This window comes from Excalfactoria chinensis, chromosome 5 (assembly GCF_039878825.1).
Source record: "Excalfactoria chinensis isolate bCotChi1 chromosome 5, bCotChi1.hap2, whole genome shotgun sequence".
NCBI classification, from domain to species: domain Eukaryota; kingdom Metazoa; phylum Chordata; class Aves; order Galliformes; family Phasianidae; genus Excalfactoria; species Excalfactoria chinensis.
The window spans coordinates 4,028,998-4,048,375 of record NC_092829.1 but is presented as its reverse complement, the minus strand read 5'-3'; the positions used below and the strand labels follow the sequence as shown (position 1 = coordinate 4,048,375).

Sequence of the window (19,378 nt, the reverse complement as noted above, 5' to 3'; positions counted from 1 at the left end):
CCAGTTTTCCTGCACAGGGATCTTTTCCACACGCTCATGGAGGTAGGGGTGTTTTGTTTGTTTCTTGTATGTTTTTTTAAATGTACAGTAATTAATAACAAAACAACAACAAAAAGACTCAAACCAAACCCTTAAGAAAAGAAAACATAAGTGTAGTAAGGCAAATCTGAAGAGTATGTTCAACTACCAAGGAGCAAATTCACTGAGAGCTCATCCTTTCATTATCCCCTCCTCCCACCCCAACAAGCATCTTCCAGAAGTCAACTAATATTTGTTTCAAAGATGAGGAAAAATAAAACTGAAACAAAAATCCCAACCAGCTGATTCATAGAACTGAGCTATATGATCACAAGAAAGCCTAGACGCTGTAATTACTGAACACACTGACGGGTGGAGGTAAAACCTATGTAAGCCCAATTGAGACAGAAAGTGAGAGAGAGAGAGAATTTTCCCTTCCTCTCCGCTTTGACTTTGGAAGGAAAAAATAAAATCCCCCAATAATTTAGCTCATGTAAGTTTAGAGAAAATGAGAGCAGCTAAAACTGGATACAATACACCTTGAGATTTATTTCCAAGACCAAGAACCAAAGATTGAAGCATTTTAGAACACTGAAGCAAAGCAATCTGAATCTGAAAAAGAAAAAAATAATAATAATTGTTCAAACTATTTTAAAATAGCTGTTTGTTGGTTTTTTTCCAGAGCTTCTAGTGATAATTTCGATTAAATAAAATCATACCAATTTACATTAATTTTCTATATCTTCTTTTAAAAGTCCCTCACTCTTTTAAAGAAAAAAGTGCATCCAAAACCAGCAGAGATTTACTGGCAACATCAGGTTCTCTTTTAGCAGCTACTCAAGGATTTCAAAATAGCTTAACGCTTCCTGCTATAAGAAAAGAAGGGCCTTCCAAAACCCTCGTTTGGGAGAAGTATCCAAATCATAAAAATCTGAAATAATTTATTATCAAATCCAGAATTTAAATAAAAGCAGATTTTTTCTTTTTTTCTTTTCTTTTTTTTTTTTTCTTGCAGAGACAATTGAAGAAAGTAAAAGAATAAAAGCATGCACTCCAAACTTAGAGGTGAAGACAAATATACTTATCTATACAGGCACTGGCAGACGCAATTTAATTGTTACTGTTACTCATTGTAACACACACCCCACCCTACAATACATTTTTTCATTCACTAATCACTGAGGTACCAATATTTAAGAATGGAAAATTCAATATTGAAAAATAAAACCTAAAATTGAAGCCTTTTTCCAGAAAACTATGGCAATTTTTTTTTTTTTCCTTTTTTTTTGTATGAAATGTTAGTATACTTATAGAATTTTACAATCTACATTGGCTTTTTCTTTTATCCTGGAACCAAAAAGTTGTGTTCCACATACAGGTTCTTTAATAAAATGTTCACTGTGTACGTAATACAGTCAGTAGACTTGCAAATGAACGAACCTATCTTGGCTATCAACTGGCACATCTTGCTGGTACCAAAAGAACTCCAAGTTTGAAACGATCGGCTTTAATTCGGAACAAATGCGCCATGCCAAAGTGCAACAAATATGTGCGACACTCAAATGAGACACTGACATATTAAGAGCTGCATGGGAATTACTAAGTCCACCTGCAAAGCAATTTTGTACAAATTGCATTGCATGCAAAGGACAACTCTGCGCTGTTGGGACGTCAGTTGCTTGATGTGATGGTTTCTTTTAACGCAGCCATAGTTTAAGACGCAGTGCATCAACTCCATTTAAATAGTATCTGAACAGCCTCTTGTCTCGCACAAACCCAAGGTTTTCATAAAGTTTCAAAGCAGACTTATTTGTGATTTCTGTTTCCAATACAACCTTCAAGAGAAAAAAAGAGAAAGAATATATGAGAAAGCTGTTACAACTGATAGAGTTGTTATTTAAAGTACACTTAAGAGCAATTACTGGAATCAATATTTTCATGTCCTCATTTATGCAAACAAGCCCCCTCCCTCCCCAGTCCTCACTTATAAAAGGAAATAGCAGATAACAACAGTAGTTGTAAGCAAGTTCCATTCATCTCAAGATTTTGTTTGCTATGAACAGTGTTTCAAACCATTACCTAACAGCTATGGTAGTAAAAAACAACAACAACAAAAGATTATCCGGTCCAACATCCACCTACCACCAATACCTCCCACTAAACCGCGGCCCTCAGTATAACAACTACACGTTTCTTGAACACAAACACATACTTTGAATGAATCATAGAATGGCCTGGGTTGAAAAGGACCACAATGATCATCTTGTTTCAACCCCCCTGCTGTGGGCAGGGTCAGCAACACCAGACCAGACCGCCCAGAACTCCTACACATTAGAAGTACATGGTATGCAGCGAGTTATATTTCACCCCTGAATATCTCCCACCTCTAATTCGAGTGATTTAGACCTAGATACAACCTCCTTCATACTATGCCCTGCCATGAGAAGGCATATGTTTGTAAGGCATATCTGCGCCCAGAACAAGGAGCCCAGACTCAACCCAGAGTGCACACACCAGGCAGATCCCAGGTTCATAAGGTCCTGTTCAGGGCTTCTTGGATGCCCTATACCAAAATTCCTCATATGCCAATGGGCACAGTAGAAGTTACAGAGAGCAAAGCTGCTGCAAGAGAGGCCTGGGCTGGAAGTAATTGATTACATTGAGCAAGTAAAAGGCATATAATTACATTTCAAGTAATGCATTGGTTTCAGAAGATTAAAACTTCTTGGTCGTTTGTTGTTCCCAACTAGCCTGGTAAGGAAGAAAGAGCAGCTCTTTCCTTTTTATTCTTTCTTCTTTTTTGGCTCTCTATATTGACATCACCACAGTTGAAGGATGAGCCATCACCAATAGCTCACACCAAACCCAAGTGTAACCCATGGAAAGTAAAGACTGGAAAGTGTCCCAAGAGCCTCGAGTACTGCCCAAAAACTACAATGGTATTAACAAGAAGTTAAACTGCTGAAGTACATCCCTCTGAATTAGCTTTGCCAGTTTTCTCGAAGCACAATGAACAGAGCTATGGCACACCTCACCTGGTAAACAACGCACCCATCCCAAACACTAAGAATTTGTTCTGCCTTTTCAATGCTGTCCACCTCAGTTATTCAGAGGTTCTACTGTTAAGGATGGACCACAGTTGTTCAAGAACACTGACTGAACTAATTAACAGTCAAGACCCCATACAATCCCACAGCCACCTACATTCACACATCATCTAGTTCAACTGTCCTCCCATTACCATTCCTACCACAAGCTACTTCATAAAGCAAACTATCAGAAAAACAACCCAATCTTCCCTCTATCATGTTTGCTCTTTGCAGAGGTTACTAGCATTTATACCGCACTCCTTCAGTAAGGTTTAAAATCTGCTCTGTTGATGTACGTGAGCATTACTTAAGCTCCAAGCCACTCAGACCACATTCCAATGGACAGTTCCCCCTGTGCTTTTCAATGTGTGAATGTTTAAGAACTGTAAAGCTGGAGTTAACAAGCCAGTCAACAACGCACACTGGAGGAAAATAAGACTTAAAAGAAGTTTGTTTTTCTAGAACAAACATTAAAATATTAATAGCCATAGTTCTTAAATTACAGGACAGTCTATTGTACCCGTACTCCTAAGACAAGCAAATTCAATTCTTGGCCTTATGGGAAGAACTAGAGATTGAATTTCTCTTGCTGGCACCTCATGCAATAGTACTATCAGGCCTTATGATGCAATCAGTTACTCTTACTGACTTCAATCTATTAAAATGAATAGCTTTCAGGTTATTATCAATTATGGAAATGCAGTAGTTTACCTGAAGAGTTCCTCTTTTCTACATGAGTCTGCACACTGTACCACCTCTTAGCTCAAATTAAAACAAAGCATTATGCCAAACAGGAAATCTGACCCATGTAAATCTACAATCCAGGAAACTTATTTGAACTCTGGCTACAAATGACATTCCACTTGCACTAAAGTTCTTTATTCTGGCAGAATGATAAAACATGCCTGTATACAACTGCAAGCTTGCATACCTTGCAGTGCTAGAAGACTTCCAACACTGCACATCTAAGGGAGGGGTTATATGTTGAAATTCAGGTTTGCTGGAATCCCAGCACCTGAGCAAATGCTCATCTTGAAAGCTAATGCAATAGATTTGCTCTGGTATTTCTAAGAAAGACTTAGCACAGTGAAATATAATTTCCCGATCTCATCAAAGCATCTTGATCTCACAGAGGGCTACAGACACACTCCTGAATCTAGTAAGGAAACATCTGTTTTATACACCCTTCATTAGCCTGATTTTGTGAAGGATTCTTCTTCTCTTCAATCAAGCTCAAAATCTTCAGTTGTGACCTTTAATACTGCTCTACTTTATACTGCAAATAAGCCTATTAAACCTTCTCACAACGCAACCTATCTGCTCCTGTAGATCAGTAAGTTTTGACTGGGTTGGAACGTGATTTTCTGCATGAGTTGCAACTTTCTGTAGGCCACTATTTTCTCTTATGTCCAAAATATCAAAAACTTACAGTTATCATCAACTCTGTTCAATTCTAGCTGGTTTTAGAAAAAAGGAATCTTTTGTAAGAGTGGAATAGTTTCTTGTTACTACCTTCTCATACCCAGTTTACCTGAACTGAAGGAAAAAGATGGTCAAGCTTTCTTGCTTTTTCAGCTCAAACCCTGAATGCACTCAAGTTTAGAAACCAAATCATGGAATGTAGCCAAATCAAATAAACTAATAAGGAAAATACTCTTTCAGCACACACAGAAGAGGCTGCTACTCCTACAAATTAGCTTGGCATGTTATGAGATTCAAGCTACAGGCACTTGTCCAGCGTCCTCCATCAGACTGACTGATGAAGATATGCAGTATCCCAAATATCAAACAAACAAAATGATCTGCAGACTAAGAAAAACTAAAGATGTCAAGACTTTGAGAATTTCAAATAGGACTATGTAAAAATCCATCACTCTTAGAAGTGTGTCTTCCTAACTCAGTACCATACCTAGTGGTGAAGATGGAAAAATCTGACCTTAAAACACTTTAAAGTTTCATAGGAATTCTCACAAAAGTCACAATTCCTTTCCACACTTTGCCAAGAAAGCTCTGATGAGTTCCACTTATTTAAGTCTTATTTTGATTAGTTAGTAGTTATATGGTGCTGGAATAATGCAACATGAGGTGAATAGTCATATGCAGATTACTTACAGTCATTTGTTACAGATGGAAAGTCTACGTGTGAACAAGCAACTCTTCCTTTCCTTATTCTGATTAAAGGATGGAGCAGCTCCCTGTGACAATCTTAAGTAGCATAGCTTAAGAAAAGTGCTTGTCATAAAGACCAAACAAATGTACAAAGAGCAGCTAGAAGTTCTATTTGCTGGAGCTGGCACAACCTTCTGCAACACTCACTGTTGATACCCCAGAAGTCTAAAATCTATGATACTTTATGAAGGACTGCACTGAGCTAAGCGTTTATCAGGTTATACGTCACAGGTTATTAAAGCTAAATACATTTATTGCAACTCTTCTGTAATTAGATTGAAGGGAAGAGCTTCCAAACAGCTTTTGCAAAAATTTCAGTGACAATCACAGGTACATGTTCCTGTTTCTAATGATTTTCTAAGTGAGTTTCAAGAGTATTTTTGAATTGCAATCTGTTTTGTATCAACAGCATCTTCATATTTCCATCATGCTTTTGATTTTATTAAGGGATGTAGAAAAATCGTGTTGAAAGCAGCAGGGAGAAGCTATTAACACACCTCACAAGGAGCAGTCACTGTCACGCACTGTTTCATCAGCTAGGCATCAATCAGATGGACAGAAACTGTTCCCCCCAGCAACTGCTGTAATAAACGGTGAGGGTAAGTTTCTCAGCTCTGTCAGAGAGCTTTAAATAGCAGGTAGCTAAATGGATCTTTCAAATCCTGGTCACAACGGACAATTTCTCAGCAATCTACTACGTGCAACAAGTAAACATCGTTACTGTTGTACCACATGCCTGGAAGAAACCTATACTTGCTGCCAAAGGAAAGGAATACGCTTCCTATTTGGTTGTATATTACCTGTATGTTAAGCATTAACATATGGTATTACTCTGGGCATACCTCTGCCAACTGGTGTAGTAGGAAGTCAGAAATACACCCTGCTTAAGCTCCTCATTGCCTGGGCCTGAGTTCCAATTTCAAGGTTTTGTACGGGTATAAAACTAAGCTAATGCAAAAGCCCCCAAGAAGCATGGCATGATTAGTTCAAAATCATCACCCCACAAACAATGCTATGTGATATCCAAACTGGGAATGAAACATGCCTGCACCCATCCAGCACACTATTTAAGGAGCTTGCACTGAAGCATATTTGATTAAATAGGGACAGCAAAAAGCCTGAAAAAATGACCTACGATTTTATTATAAGCATCTAGATGAAAATCTACAACTAAAGCTTAATGAGGCCTTACTGCAGAGTAGCCTGCAATCCTTACCATGTTTATTTTAAGTAATGGTAAGAAAGACTCTTGCATTATTATTAAAGCAGGGGAGGAAAGAAGAATGACACAGGAGAGCTCATTATGTGTATACCTCTAAGACAGTCCAGTATAAAAACAACACTATGGGAGAAGAAGTGCACACACTCATACATAATACAGGGAGCATTGCAACTCTGGTGGCCCAGGTAGAAACACAAAGCTCTGCTACTGACTCTCTAACAACAGCAGGCTTCAAGACCCTGCATCTCACTTCTCCCAGTGTGATGAGAGCACTGCTATACTTATTTTTTTCCCCTTCATTCCTCAAATCTCAGACATGTAGCAACTGCAAATGAATTCAAAACCACAGCGGAAAGAAATGGAAAAGATAAGTTCAAGGTAGCGAGTAGAAAAATAAAGCACAGGACATATTATAAAAGCATCGAGACAAAACAAAGGACTTAAACAATTACAGAACTATCAGACTGCAGTACACTGCCTGAATACAACAAATAGTAGAGAAAAAGACAGTGGAAAAATGCTCTCTTCAAATACTTGAAAGGTGATTGCAGTGAGAGTGGGGTTGGTCTCTTCTCACTGGTGACTGGATAAGAGGAAATAAGCCTCAAGTTGCACGAGGGGAGGTTTAGGTTGGATATCAGGAAAAACTTCTTTACAGTAGCATTGTTAAGCACTGGAATGGGCTCCCCAGGGAGGTGGTTGAGTCACCATCCCTAGATGTGCTTAAACACCATTTGGATGTGGCGCTCAGGGACATGACTTGCAGTGGGCTGTTAGTTAGGGTAGTACAATTAGGTTGTGGTTGGACTTGATGATCTTTAAGGTTTTTTCCAACCTGAGCAATTCTGTGATTCTGTGAACTGGATAACTAAGGGAATGGAGCATTCAGATGTCAGGAACATGCTAACAATGGCACTGTAACAAGCAAATGAAAGTTAACGAATCAGATACCTGGATTAAGGAGAATGGTTGCAAGGGGTGTATCACAAGTTAAAAAGGGAATGTGAAGATAGTTGCTTCATACATTAAAAAATGCAATATACACACACACACACACACACACACAGGACTATAATCTGGTAAAAGAAAAGACTAACAAATAGGCCAGGGAAAAAGCCTGATGGTAATTCAGTCACTTTCCTTCACTGCCATGCTAAATCATCAGAACTTAGTGCTATGTGATACAGCTTCAGCATTGTCAGAGTAACCCGACTACTTGCTGCAATAAAACTACACTCTGCAATATTACAGCACGTACTGTTCCAATACCTCTGTGCATTCTGAAAGCATGGAAATATTACAACAACATGCAAGTTACACTGGTCAACTGAACCTAAACTTGACTCGCTAGAAGAAAATATGCCAACAACTGAAGGCTGAGGCAGCTTTGCAAAGTAAAACAGAACCTGAGACACCACACTTGAGTACTCATGACAAATTTAGAAAGTTCTTTTATTTATGCCATATGTTTTTGAGGCCTTTTTTCCTTCTATTATAAAAGAAAGAGCACATTACGAACCCTCCTCCTACCTAAAACACATTCCTGTGAAATTAAAAGACAAACCTGTGAAATGAATTCACTCATGTGAGAACACAAACCATAAACAATACGAAAGTTTTGGATTATGAGATCTTACCTCATCACAGTCTCCTTCGACCATAGCATAAATAGCTTTCTTAACCAAGTTTGTACCTGAAACACAGATTTCAATAAGTATTTATTAGAATCGAGGGACAAGAGATGTCAGTTTATATACAATTAATCTGTGCTACCTACATGCTGTGACACCAGAGGAAATCAGGGAGGAAAGAATGTAACGAGAAGCTGCAGTCAAGTTGCAGTCTCAAGTTTGAATATTGAAATCATCCCTAAAGTTATCCAGAGACTCAGCTTGAACGCAAAAGTCTTCTAACACAAGGATATTAGAAACAGGCTTCTATGTTTAACATGGTGTTATATATAGCCTTCCAAGATGTGATTCATTCCCTTTTGCTGCATTTAAAGGCAAAATCTGCTGGCATGTACTTGAAGGGCATTCATCTTCCAAGGGAATTTCCTCTTACTAAAACAAATACTTCTACTAGCAACAGAACTTATGAAACCACTTTTCTTGCAGCTCACTCCCCATTTGGATTTGCTAGTAACTAATAACGTGGTCAGAGCCCACCCCTTCCCTTCAGCCAAGCATTAATTTAATTATTTATCATTATTTCTCATCTATTTCACAACAGTTCTACGAATGCGATCTCCCTACCTGTCTGTAGAATTGGGGTGAAATTGAAAGTTGATTTCAAAGTTATTACTGGAAAAAACTGCTGTTCAATGAAATTGCATAAATGTCACTTCCATAAGAAGGCTAAGGAAAAGGAGAAAGAACCCCAAGGAATCTAGAGATTCACTTCAAGCATCCTCAGAACTTTAATCAATTAAGATTTTTCACTGAACAAAACTGTACTGCATATAAAACACCTTCAGATTAATGGCATACTTTGAGAAACAGCAAGATGATAAACGCAGGATAAATATTAGCATTTACATAATACTAAAGTAAGCAAAATGTTAAGCATAAAATTTATTTATATAACTCGAAAATAATGGTCTGACTAAAGCAAAGGAGAAAGCTTGCAGAGATCTTAAGAGCAGCATTAGTTCTTATTTACTTATGAAACCAAGCACCTGCAACTAAAACACAGCAGGCTGCTTCGTGACTCAGCTAAAAGGAGAGGAGAGAATGATTTCTCACTATCTTCTTCCTTCTGCTCCACTACAGACACCAATAAGAGCTTCTGAACTGTATCAAAATAATCACATACACCAATACGGTCGTGATAATTTCCAAGTTAAAGATGCTACAAAATGTAATTTCACAATAACCATCACAAAAGAATTAAGGTTCCTAAGAGCAACCCTGACACCAGGTTTCCTAGTTGGCTTGATTAAAGGAGAAAAATCCCTTCCAACAGGACAAAAAGTGATCAATGAGGGAAGGCAAGCTCCCTGCCAAGAGCTGTTTCTTTCATTGTGCCATTTCCCACCAAAACAGATTCTCCATTTTGGTTATTCAAGTAAGAATACACAACTATTTTTCAAGCATTAATATAGCATTCAGCTACATACGTTCTCCCCAATGGGCAATATATACATAATTCATAAGGGAAAACCAGGGGACATATCCACCGGGGAAATAAATAAATAAATTATATACACGCGCACACACACACTGAACACAAAGTTATGAAAGCACACATAAAAATGAAAAGCAATTCCTGCAGTTGTTATTTAATAGTGGTAATAGTGGTAATTTGCAAAGGTAAGTGGCTGCTGCTGAATGCCTTTTGTTTTAGCTTCATAAACCAGATGTAAAGCTCGTGTGGAATGGGCACTCTGGGTTAGTTCAGCTGAGTGGAGAAAGATACTGGGGAGTTTGTGTAGATGAGCGAGGCAGGGATGACAGTAAACCACCACATCTGGAAGTACAGCCCTGCTTCAATCTTTATGCACCCATGTTAACCCCAACAATGTAGGATATATGTAAGAAATAACAACAAAAAGGCTCTTCTTACCAATTCCTTTTCTTCTGTATTTGGAATCCACTGCTAACATGGCTATATAACCTCTGCGGAACATCTTTTTGTGCATATCCAGCTTGCAGACGATGGCACCTACACACTCTTCCCCTACCATGGCCTTAAAGACAAACATATAGGTATGCATTCTCAGTTTATGATCTGCAGTGCTACCAGAATTAGTAAACCAGTACATTTAAAATGAAACAGCAGTACAAAATTTGAGTACAACAATCAAGACAGTTTTAAGAAGGTTTCCATAACTACAAACAAGACTAAAGGTCTCTTATTTCTCTATCATATTAAATTAAATTACAGTGCATCAACAGCCAGTGAATTGTCCAGGAGAGAACTGCAGTATTACTCTATGAAGTCTACCAATATGAACATCTGGGACAGAAGGGAGCAGAAAAAGAGACCAGGTTAAGGCATAGATCCTTCCATATGAGCTGCCACAAAGTAAAAAGCTCTTTATTGTGATCTGAATTTTCAAGTCCAATGGCTGGGGTAGATAATATACCTCAGTTTTACCTGGCAATGATGTGTTATGACCGTAACATAAGAGAAAAATGTCTTTGCATTTAATCTTTAGTAGAAACAGTCATTTTCAGTCATGGGACAACCCAGCAAGAAACAAACAAAAGCATCCAGTTAATTTCACACATTTTCACTGTTCAGAGATTTTATTTACTAAGAGCTACGAACTGACAGATCCAATGGTATCATCATAAAAAGGTGTGATTAAGGAGACATTCTGAAATAGTAAAAAAAACACACCCAAAGATCCTAACCCCTCCCCAAGCACTTACCAAACCACTCACACAGCCTCTGTGCTCATACACACACAAAAAATTCTACCACGAAATACATTAGAGACAGAATAACTAAGTCATATGTTAACTGAGTGATTAGGCAGCATGAGAGACTAATGACATTATAACCTACAGCGGTAAAGTGAATAATGCTACAGAGCAGGACAGCATCCAAAGAGTATGAATTATTACTGTTTTATTCAGAGAAAGACTGACAGATAAAAAAGAAGCTGAAAATTACATGCATGGGTGTGTGTAAGTGGATCCTCAGAACTCTGAGACCTGTATCTGCTGGGAGAACCAGCCTCCTGCTCAAGCGTGCCTCCTAAACCAAGCCTACAGCACATGATTGGCACAAGCATGTGCTAGCACAACAGCTTCTGGATAATCCAAATTTGAAGCACTAAGAGACATCAAACAAAAAAGACCCGTCTGAGCCAGTATTACCAGACTTCCAGTGCTTGTCTCCCCAAAGTCTCCGATAGGGACTTTGTAAACAGAACGTTTTTCTGTGCAACTTGTAGGATAAGAACCTATAGGCAGAAGGCTCTTAGATAGAGATCATACCACAGGCACCAATCCGTGGGTTTTCTGCCTGAAGTGTGATGTCTTCCAGCTCTCCATTTGGACAGTGGGTTATTAACCAAGCCAGCTGTCAGCCAGAAGCCCATTAGAAGGTGACAGGAAGCAGCCTGAAATGAATGAGCTGCCGTTCCAATACACTGTGATGCAGCAAGAGCCTAACAACACATTTAATACGGTTTGAGCTTGTCAGGCAAACATAATTATAAATATAGCCATGTTTTCATTTAACAGAAATATCTCTTTTTCTAACAGCACCCAAGAACAACCCTGAACAAACTAAACGAGTGGTTTTTAAATCAACAAACGAAACACGATCCAAGTGGACTGCAATACACAGCCTCCAAGCAGTCTTTTGTTTGTTCTAAAACACACCTTCATTTCATAGAATAGCTGTACTTATACAAAAACTGCATGCAAAATATCGGCTCAAGGCAAATCTTCTATCTCGGCTCAGACCTGAGAAAAGCAGGGAGTTAAAGAGTATCATCAGACACTGCTCATAACACTGCTATAATTATGCTGAGTACCTAGATGTAATCTTAGACCTTGCTTAAAAAAAAAGAGACAGCACAAACTGGCACTTGATTCTTTTCCTCCTCGCCATTCAAGAGCAGCACCACCTCACACAGAGATTTGTGTTCTTTCTTGTCGGACCTCCTTTCCAAAAAAAAACCTACCTTCATTAAACACGTACTTACATGGAACATTAAATGAACAGCAAATAATTTTGCTGCAGCAATCAAAGGAAATTCCCACTGATGTTGTCGCAAGGTTGCATACATTATCACTTTGTTACCACTGCCTAGAACACCTAAATCTGCCTTTCTGTAATTGAGCAGGTGAGTCTGCCCCTTCACCTCTGACATTTCCACACCGAGCACTGCAATCCGAGTTTTTCTATTGCCTTTCCTCTCCTTTCCTCCTTCTCTCCAACCTTATCTTAAGCTGGAAACAAATCCAAAATGTGAAGTAAAGCTTGGTCATCTTTTTTCTTTGGGAAACATTTAGCTGTGTGAACAGAAGGGAAAAGAAAAAAGAATGAGAGTTGGGGCAAGGAAGGAGAAAAAGTAATTCCTATACAACATCATGTATGGGAAGACCATCAAAGGATGAATATTCTTTTCAAGCACTTCTAAACATACAGGTTTCTACAAATAGAATTCAGCCTGAGTTGCCATTATATATCATAAGCCCCATGGAGTACTGTAAGATTTACTTCAATCCTAAATTCTCAGCAACATTAACACACACACATTCAAATCTCATATTTGCATCAACTTTGTTCTTATGAATTCATAAGTTTAAATCAAACTAGATGTTTAAATCTCTGTATTGCAACCACACACAATCAGTTAACACAGATGTTTATAAATCAGCAAGAACATTGCCTGTCTTATAACTAAACAATCGGCATCAATTTCATTTGCAAAGGTGGCATTGCATCTGTCAGCCACCACCTCAGTGTGCCTTTTGGACCCTGAGTTCCCACTTACAGATGACTAAACCAACCAACTCGCTCCTAGAAGAGGAATAATTTGAGATTCAAATGCAGTAGAACCTGCACTACTGCAAGTTCCCTTTCCATCTCAGAGTATCACAGGAACAGCTCAGTACGAATCTTTGGCTTACATTTAACGATCATGTTACTGAATGCCATTAAGGAATACATTTGGGCTAATGGTTTTAACCTGGAGTCTGGCAGTTCAGTCAGAGCTCTTTACAGCGCTGGGCAAATCACAAAGTCACTCTCCCTGCTTCCACTCTATGAAACTGGACACGAGTAATTCCTTCCTGTGCAATTCAGTGCCAGAAGAGCTGCACTCGCTGCTGTTAAATACACATACATAACAAAGACTGAACCCTTCACAAAGCCTGCTGGAAGAAGAAGTAGCACAGCAAGTGTCTCAAACCATGATCATTCCTAAACGGAAACTGGAATACAGAGGAGCTGCAGCAGTTTGCAAACTGGGAGCAGATATGGATATGACAGAATGCCTTCCTAGGTCTGTCATGAGGCTGGTAAGACTCCCTGTGCAGTGCCCTAACTTTTCTTGTTCTCCTTTCATCCCCAAGCATTCTGCAACTGAAAAAACAGAGATGATTTATTACAAGTCTTTAATTTCAACGAGAAGCATAGAAACTCATAAATGAATTCCAATAAGACAAAGTAAAATAATAGCAGGAAAAAAAAAGGATCTTAACCATGGCCATTTAGGATTTACAGCCCATCTAAAACCACGTACATGGAATTAATTGCTTATTTTAAAATTGCTTAGGTTTACATTATAATAGCTGCTATAGCTACTGGCAAAGTTCAGAACCCAATAAAAGCATGCATTTTCCAGATTTTTCTTAAAAGGCAGCTGAACAGTGCAGTGACTCTGCAGCAATGAATAAAGGAGAGATTACAACACTCAGTCAGAACTCTGTTGTTATTATATCCTCTCTTACCCAAACTTTGGAACAGAGCAAGGTTTCCCAAGCTCACCTCTCCCACGCTACACTATTTGGGAATCAATGTTATTTTTTTCAGTACTTAATTTATCGGTTCTAAATGGGAGGAGTTGGAACACTGTCTAGAATCTGCAAGAACACTAAGCTTCAAAAATGCACTTACAATCAATACCAGGACAAAGCTGTGACAATGCTTAAAGATATGAAACAGAAAGATGGCCCTTCCCTCTCTCATCTTTGACAACAGAGTGGTTGCTGTAGGTCATCTGAAGAGAAAGTGGGTTGCCAAAGCTCCTGGGAACAAATAAAACCCAAGCATTTGCAGGGCACCCACACCCAGCACACCCACACCTGCTGTTCCAAACACAGGAGGAATCCAAGCTTAAGCATTCAGTCACAACTTACAGATGAGAAGGCTATTTATTATCTTGCTACAGCTCAGTCAGATAATGCAGCAGTGTCCCACACCAGAGCTATTTATCAAGTCTTCTCAGCATGTTAACTCCAGCAATACGGTTACACAGATTCACCTGATGCTAAATGATGGGTTTTGATGGTTTTCTAGTACCTTTGAAAGTAGAATGTGAACTTGTTTTTGATCATGCTAGTGATCGGTGAGGGTGGGCCCCAGGCCTTCTTCCAGCTGTGTATTCTCACCTCTCTTGCACCAACACCAGTGCTTGTGCCACACTGCTATGAATACGTTTAAAAAACTAAACCAGCTGAAACTTAACTCTGTGACACTTAGATCCTTTCAAACACACATACACATATAAATGCATCGTAGGGCATCGGAGCTAGCTTAACTTCCCAAATCAGATAAACTAAAGGTTGGCACAAGTGAGGACAAGATGTTTGAACCAAAAGAAGCAGCACGCAGCCCTATGATTGGCATTAGCTGTTAAGTCACATCACCTTGCGAACGCTAAGCCAAAGCTCAGCATGCTTCAAACCCATGAGATCATCATCCAGAGCAATAACGTCATTAATTTCCCTGGAAAAGCTCTGCACTGTCACATATCTAAAATGCCACATAGCAGAATTACAACATCTAAGTTTGTTTACTGAATACATCATCAAGGGAGAACTGCTAATCATTTAAGGAAAAGAGACATCCTGTCCATTTAAATAGAATCAGTTCTTTTCCCGCACGCTGTTGAGGAAGGGAACCCATCACAGTGCAATGAAGACCTCAGAAGACCAAGAAGAGTAGTGATGGTGAAATTCAGTAACTAAACTGATAGAAATACTACAGTTTTTCCCCCTCAAATACAAGCAAGTTACAGTCCAGGCCCTGTATCCAAGAAGAATCAAAGCCAAAACAGAACCTGAAACCAGCAGGGTATGAGGCTGTGAGGCACAAATGATTCTGTGGGATCAGGCACTATCCTTCCGAGCACCAACCTGACATTGCTCTTGCAAATTGGAATATGTAGTTCCTGCTGAAGATAAATATTTTAAAGAGTTATTAGGTAGAAGCAGTTCAAGAATCCATTAACTGCAGGAACAAATTCAATTTTATAGAACAGAAAGTCTTCAAGACAACCACTAAACAAGCCTTAAAAACACCAAAATCAGTCACAGAAATACATCAAATGACTCAAGATACTGGAAGAGCTTCAAATGATTATGTATGTAAAAATATTTGCTAACGGCTTTAGTCATCTTTTCCTCTACTGTTTTACACACTTCACATCATTCTATCCTTAAAAAGAAAATAGCAAAACTGAGTAAAATTACAGAGTTCAAATAAAGTTCTGTTGATTGATTGAGACTAATAAATGAAGCTGTCACTACAAAATAGACTTAAGATGTTTTCCTTTCCTTGAGCAAAACCTTCCCCCTTGAATGCATTCAAAAATATATTAGAAATCATCTGTTTTAGTGCTATTGAGCAGTTTGCCACTGCTCTTGGAGTGGCAAATAAAAACAGATGCATGATGCTCTAACAATACCCACCACTGTGCTGGCATTACTGAGGGCACACCTGATGCTGCAAGTATAGACATTCATAGTTCAAAAGCATTTCTTTCCAAGATGAGGCAAATCAGTCACACACACAGCGAGGTGCAGGCACTACACTTGAAAAATTACCACTCTACTCTGATCAGCACGACTAGATATTGATAGGAATGTTTTCAAATATTTTCTTATTTTTATGTTGCTCCAGATGGTAACGTTCTGGTCAACCTCCTGTAATCAATCCTACTGTATTCCCTCTTTAGGACTGTAAGAGGCACAGTTCTGAAAACTCTCCTATAAATCATATAAATCCCACTATAAATTACACCAGACTCTAAACTAAGAACATTTAGTGAGTTTAAGGCCAGATGGATTCCATTAGCTTCACCTCCTGTACTCATATCCAATTAAAATCTTAGAGAGGTACCCCTGAATAAAAGGCTATCTTGGCTCTGGCTAAATCATATCTGTCAGAGCAGTGTCCTGCCTTGATTGAAACATTAAGAAAGAAGAATTCATCATTTACTTGAGTGAGGAAGCACCATATGCTCCCCAAAACATTCTGTCTTACAGAACAGCTTTCCAATGAGTAAATCAAACACAGTTAAGCGCACTTCTTGTGCATACGTACCCCTCAGGCCAGTTTCATATACCTGTGTGTGGACTGTTATCATGCTTGTCAGCTGAGACACACGTTCCAAAACGGTCTGGCTGTTCTCTTTCTAAATATTAAGCACTTCTTGTGGAAAGTGCAAGTTAACAACTAAAACAACCTTTGTGACAGCGCAGTAGGAAAAATACAACAGTAAGGGTATCATTAGTACTGCAAGACAACCTGAACAAAATGAGTATTTCTGTACGGTACCTGAAAAGTGATACAGTTGTACTCGAAATTCCCAAGGTAAGCAAACAGATCAAAAAGTCTACAAACCCTTTAATAGTGCCCACATCAACATTCATATGCCAGTCACGCTGAAGTCAGTTTGAGAACCTTTGTGCACGAATAACTAAGCACTCACAAGACACCCGTGGACTAAGTACTTTCTTTTTTAAAGACAAACCTAGGAACTGAAGCAGAATAACAAAATGAGCTACCAAAGGTCACAGAAGTCAACGCCAACACCAAGATTAGAAGCCTTGAATTCCTGGATCCTAGCCCTGTGTTCAAACCCTTTCCCCACCACTGAAAAGGTATACTAGTGAATGTAAGAACTTCAGACATAAGCTTTGCTTATACAGGCTCAGGTGAGGAGGAGAATTCATTAGTGTTACATACTTTCCAAAACGCTTGGCCTTCCCTCTTAGCCATAAAAAGAATTTTAGAAGTATTTCCACATGTCAGCTCTTTAATCACGCCTCCACCCCAGCCATAAACCACTCCCAATTCTTGCCCTCTTCCCCCCCCCCAAATCAGCACTTACCAAAAAGCAAAGTTGTGGCCAGTTGTGGATAAAATACCTATACGTGTAAATGGAGTAGGGTTCAGACAGATCTTTGGTGATCAGTCTCATGATATCGGGCATCTGCAGCTCTGATTCGTATCGGACGTATCGTATCGTTAGGTCCTCCTCGGGCTGACAGTCCGTTCCCGAGCCTTTCAAACTGCAGCCTGCTGCTAAGGACCTAGAGAGCAGCAGCAGGGACTCCTCCTCCTCCCCACCTTCATCCCCCTCCTCCTGCTCTTCCTCCTCCAAGCCAGTCCCTCCTGCCAGCCCATTGCGGGCCGCAGTCTTAGCAGCAGTCGTAGTTGTGGCAGCAGGCTGGCTCCTGTCCCCTCTTGCTGCTGCTGCTGCGGGAGAAGGAGGAGGAGAGGGTGCAGTCCTTCCCTGGGGAGGGAGGTGGTTGGGAAGGGGGGACGAGCACGGTGCTGCGGCCGGGGGCGACGGCGGCTGCTGCTGCTGTCCGGAGCCCATTGTTTTGCTGGCTCGCTTGTTCTCCAGCCCCTCGGGGGCTGCCCCTGCCTCCGAGCCCAGGATCTTGCTCTTGAGGGAGGCCCGCAGGTGCCGCAGCTCGGGGCTGATGAGGCCGTTGAGCTGGTGGTTGTGGTGTGGGGGGTGATGGTGGTGGTGGTGGAGGCGGTGCTGCTGCTGCGGCCCCCCCTTGCCGCCGTCGCTGCTTCCTCCTCGCTGCCGCTCCCGTCCTCCCGCGGGTCCCTCCTCTTCCTCCTCCTCCTCCTCTTCGGCCTCCTCGTCCTGGGCCCCGGTGCAGGCGGCGGCGGCGGCGGAGGTGGAACAGGAGGAGGAGGAGGAAGCAGGCCCCCCTCCTCCTCCTCCTCCTCCAGGGAAGGGGGAGAGCGTGTCCCCCTGCGGGGAGAGGACGCTGCTAGGCCCCGGCGGTACCTCGGCCATATCCTACGGGAGAGACCGACACAAACCCACCGAGGAAGAGGGCGTCAGACCGGACGGGGGAAAAGGCCGAGGCGGCGGCCTCACGGGCCGCGGCCGAGGGGGGGTGGGGGGGCCACGAACAAAGGCACAGACGGTGCCCGGGCCCCGCCTCGCCGCCCCACCGCCTCCTCTTCCTGCCGTCCCGCTCCCCCCACCGCCGCCGCCGCCGGGGCCCTTACCCGGTTCCTCGCGGGCCCCGGGCGGCCGCCGCGGCCCTCCCACCCACCAACGCCGCCGCCGCTCACCCCGCGTCTCCTCAGCGCCGCGGCTCCCACTCCCCGCTCATCCAGCGGCCGCCAAGCGCGGCCGCCGCTGTCGTAACGCGCGGCCAAGTTTCCTGTCAGCTTTTGCGACGCTTCCTCTCTTGGCGGCGGAGCTTAGCGACTGTGGGGCGGGCTTCACCAAGGGCCTGGGCGGGGCGTCACAGGCCGAGTCTGCGGGCCGGGGGAGGCTGGGTCCTGCGGTGTGTGTGTGTGTGGCTGTTCCTTAAAGCACTCCTTCGGATCCTCATTGCCTTGCTTCCCATCCCAGCAGCGCTCACTTTTACTCTTGGCTTTTTTGGTCAGCCCTGCCAGATCCTCACCGCAACAGAAAAGCTCTCAAAGTAGGAAAGTTTCGTTTAAAACACACACGAAGCCCTCGAAATGCAGAGAGAAAGGTTGGAGTTTGGCTTTTCCTCACCAGGAAGCCTTGCAGGGCTGCTGGAAGGTTCATTCGTTCTCCTTTGCTGCAGCTGTTTCTCAAGGAAGCCATTTCTATGCATGCCCTAACAGGGTTCTGTAATTAGGAAGGAAACAGGCTGTGGAGTTTCAGTCTTGTTGAATTGCAGATTGAAGATTCAGTGGGTTTCTGTGTGTGTACGTGTGTTTTCAGGCCTCAAAGTATCCCCGTGCACCTGATCTGAACTGCTCCGGCACACTGACGTTGCAGTGAGGTTCACTGTCCTCGAGTATTTCAAACAGCAAAAAGCAAACAAATGTCAGTGCAGTAATGGCCTGAAATTCAGTTCTGCTTTGCCGTGTTACAGTGGTGAAAGCATCTGAGGTATCCATGTTAGGGAGGTGATCCAGCAAAACCTGTGGGATGGGGTGGCGAGGATCTAAGTGTTGTCAT

General features: G+C 41.4%; 1 protein-coding gene across 1 annotated transcript; it reads right to left on the bottom strand.

The window, feature by feature from the left end:
* Positions 1 to 547: 547 nt before the first annotated feature.
* Positions 548 to 18,632, bottom strand: NAA30 (N-alpha-acetyltransferase 30, NatC catalytic subunit). The gene is made up of 5 exons (XM_072338568.1): positions 18,511 to 18,632; positions 17,300 to 18,229; positions 10,063 to 10,186; positions 8,136 to 8,191; positions 548 to 1,853 (listed from the first exon to the last, which is right to left on the bottom strand). The coding sequence occupies exons 2-5, from the start codon at positions 18,224 to 18,226 to the stop codon at positions 1,716 to 1,718; spliced, it is 1,245 nt and encodes a 414-aa protein (XP_072194669.1). The 5' UTR covers positions 18,227 to 18,229; positions 18,511 to 18,632; the 3' UTR covers positions 548 to 1,715.
* Positions 18,633 to 19,378: the final 746 nt, after the last annotated feature.

Bases quoted from the DNA above. Each gene is read 5' to 3' on its own strand.
- NAA30 (XM_072338568.1), bottom strand. From the start codon at position 18,226: ATGGCCGAGGTACCGCCGGGGCCTAGCAGCGTCCTCTCCCCGCAGGGG. The intron at 10,187-17,299 runs GTAAGTGCTGAT...TTTGTCTTTAAG, and splicing joins GGCCACAACTTTGCTTTTTG to GCCATGGTAGGGGAAGAGTG. The intron at 1,854-8,135 runs GTAAGATCTCAT...TTTCTCTTGAAG, and splicing joins TCGAAGGAGACTGTGATGAG to GTTGTATTGGAAACAGAAAT.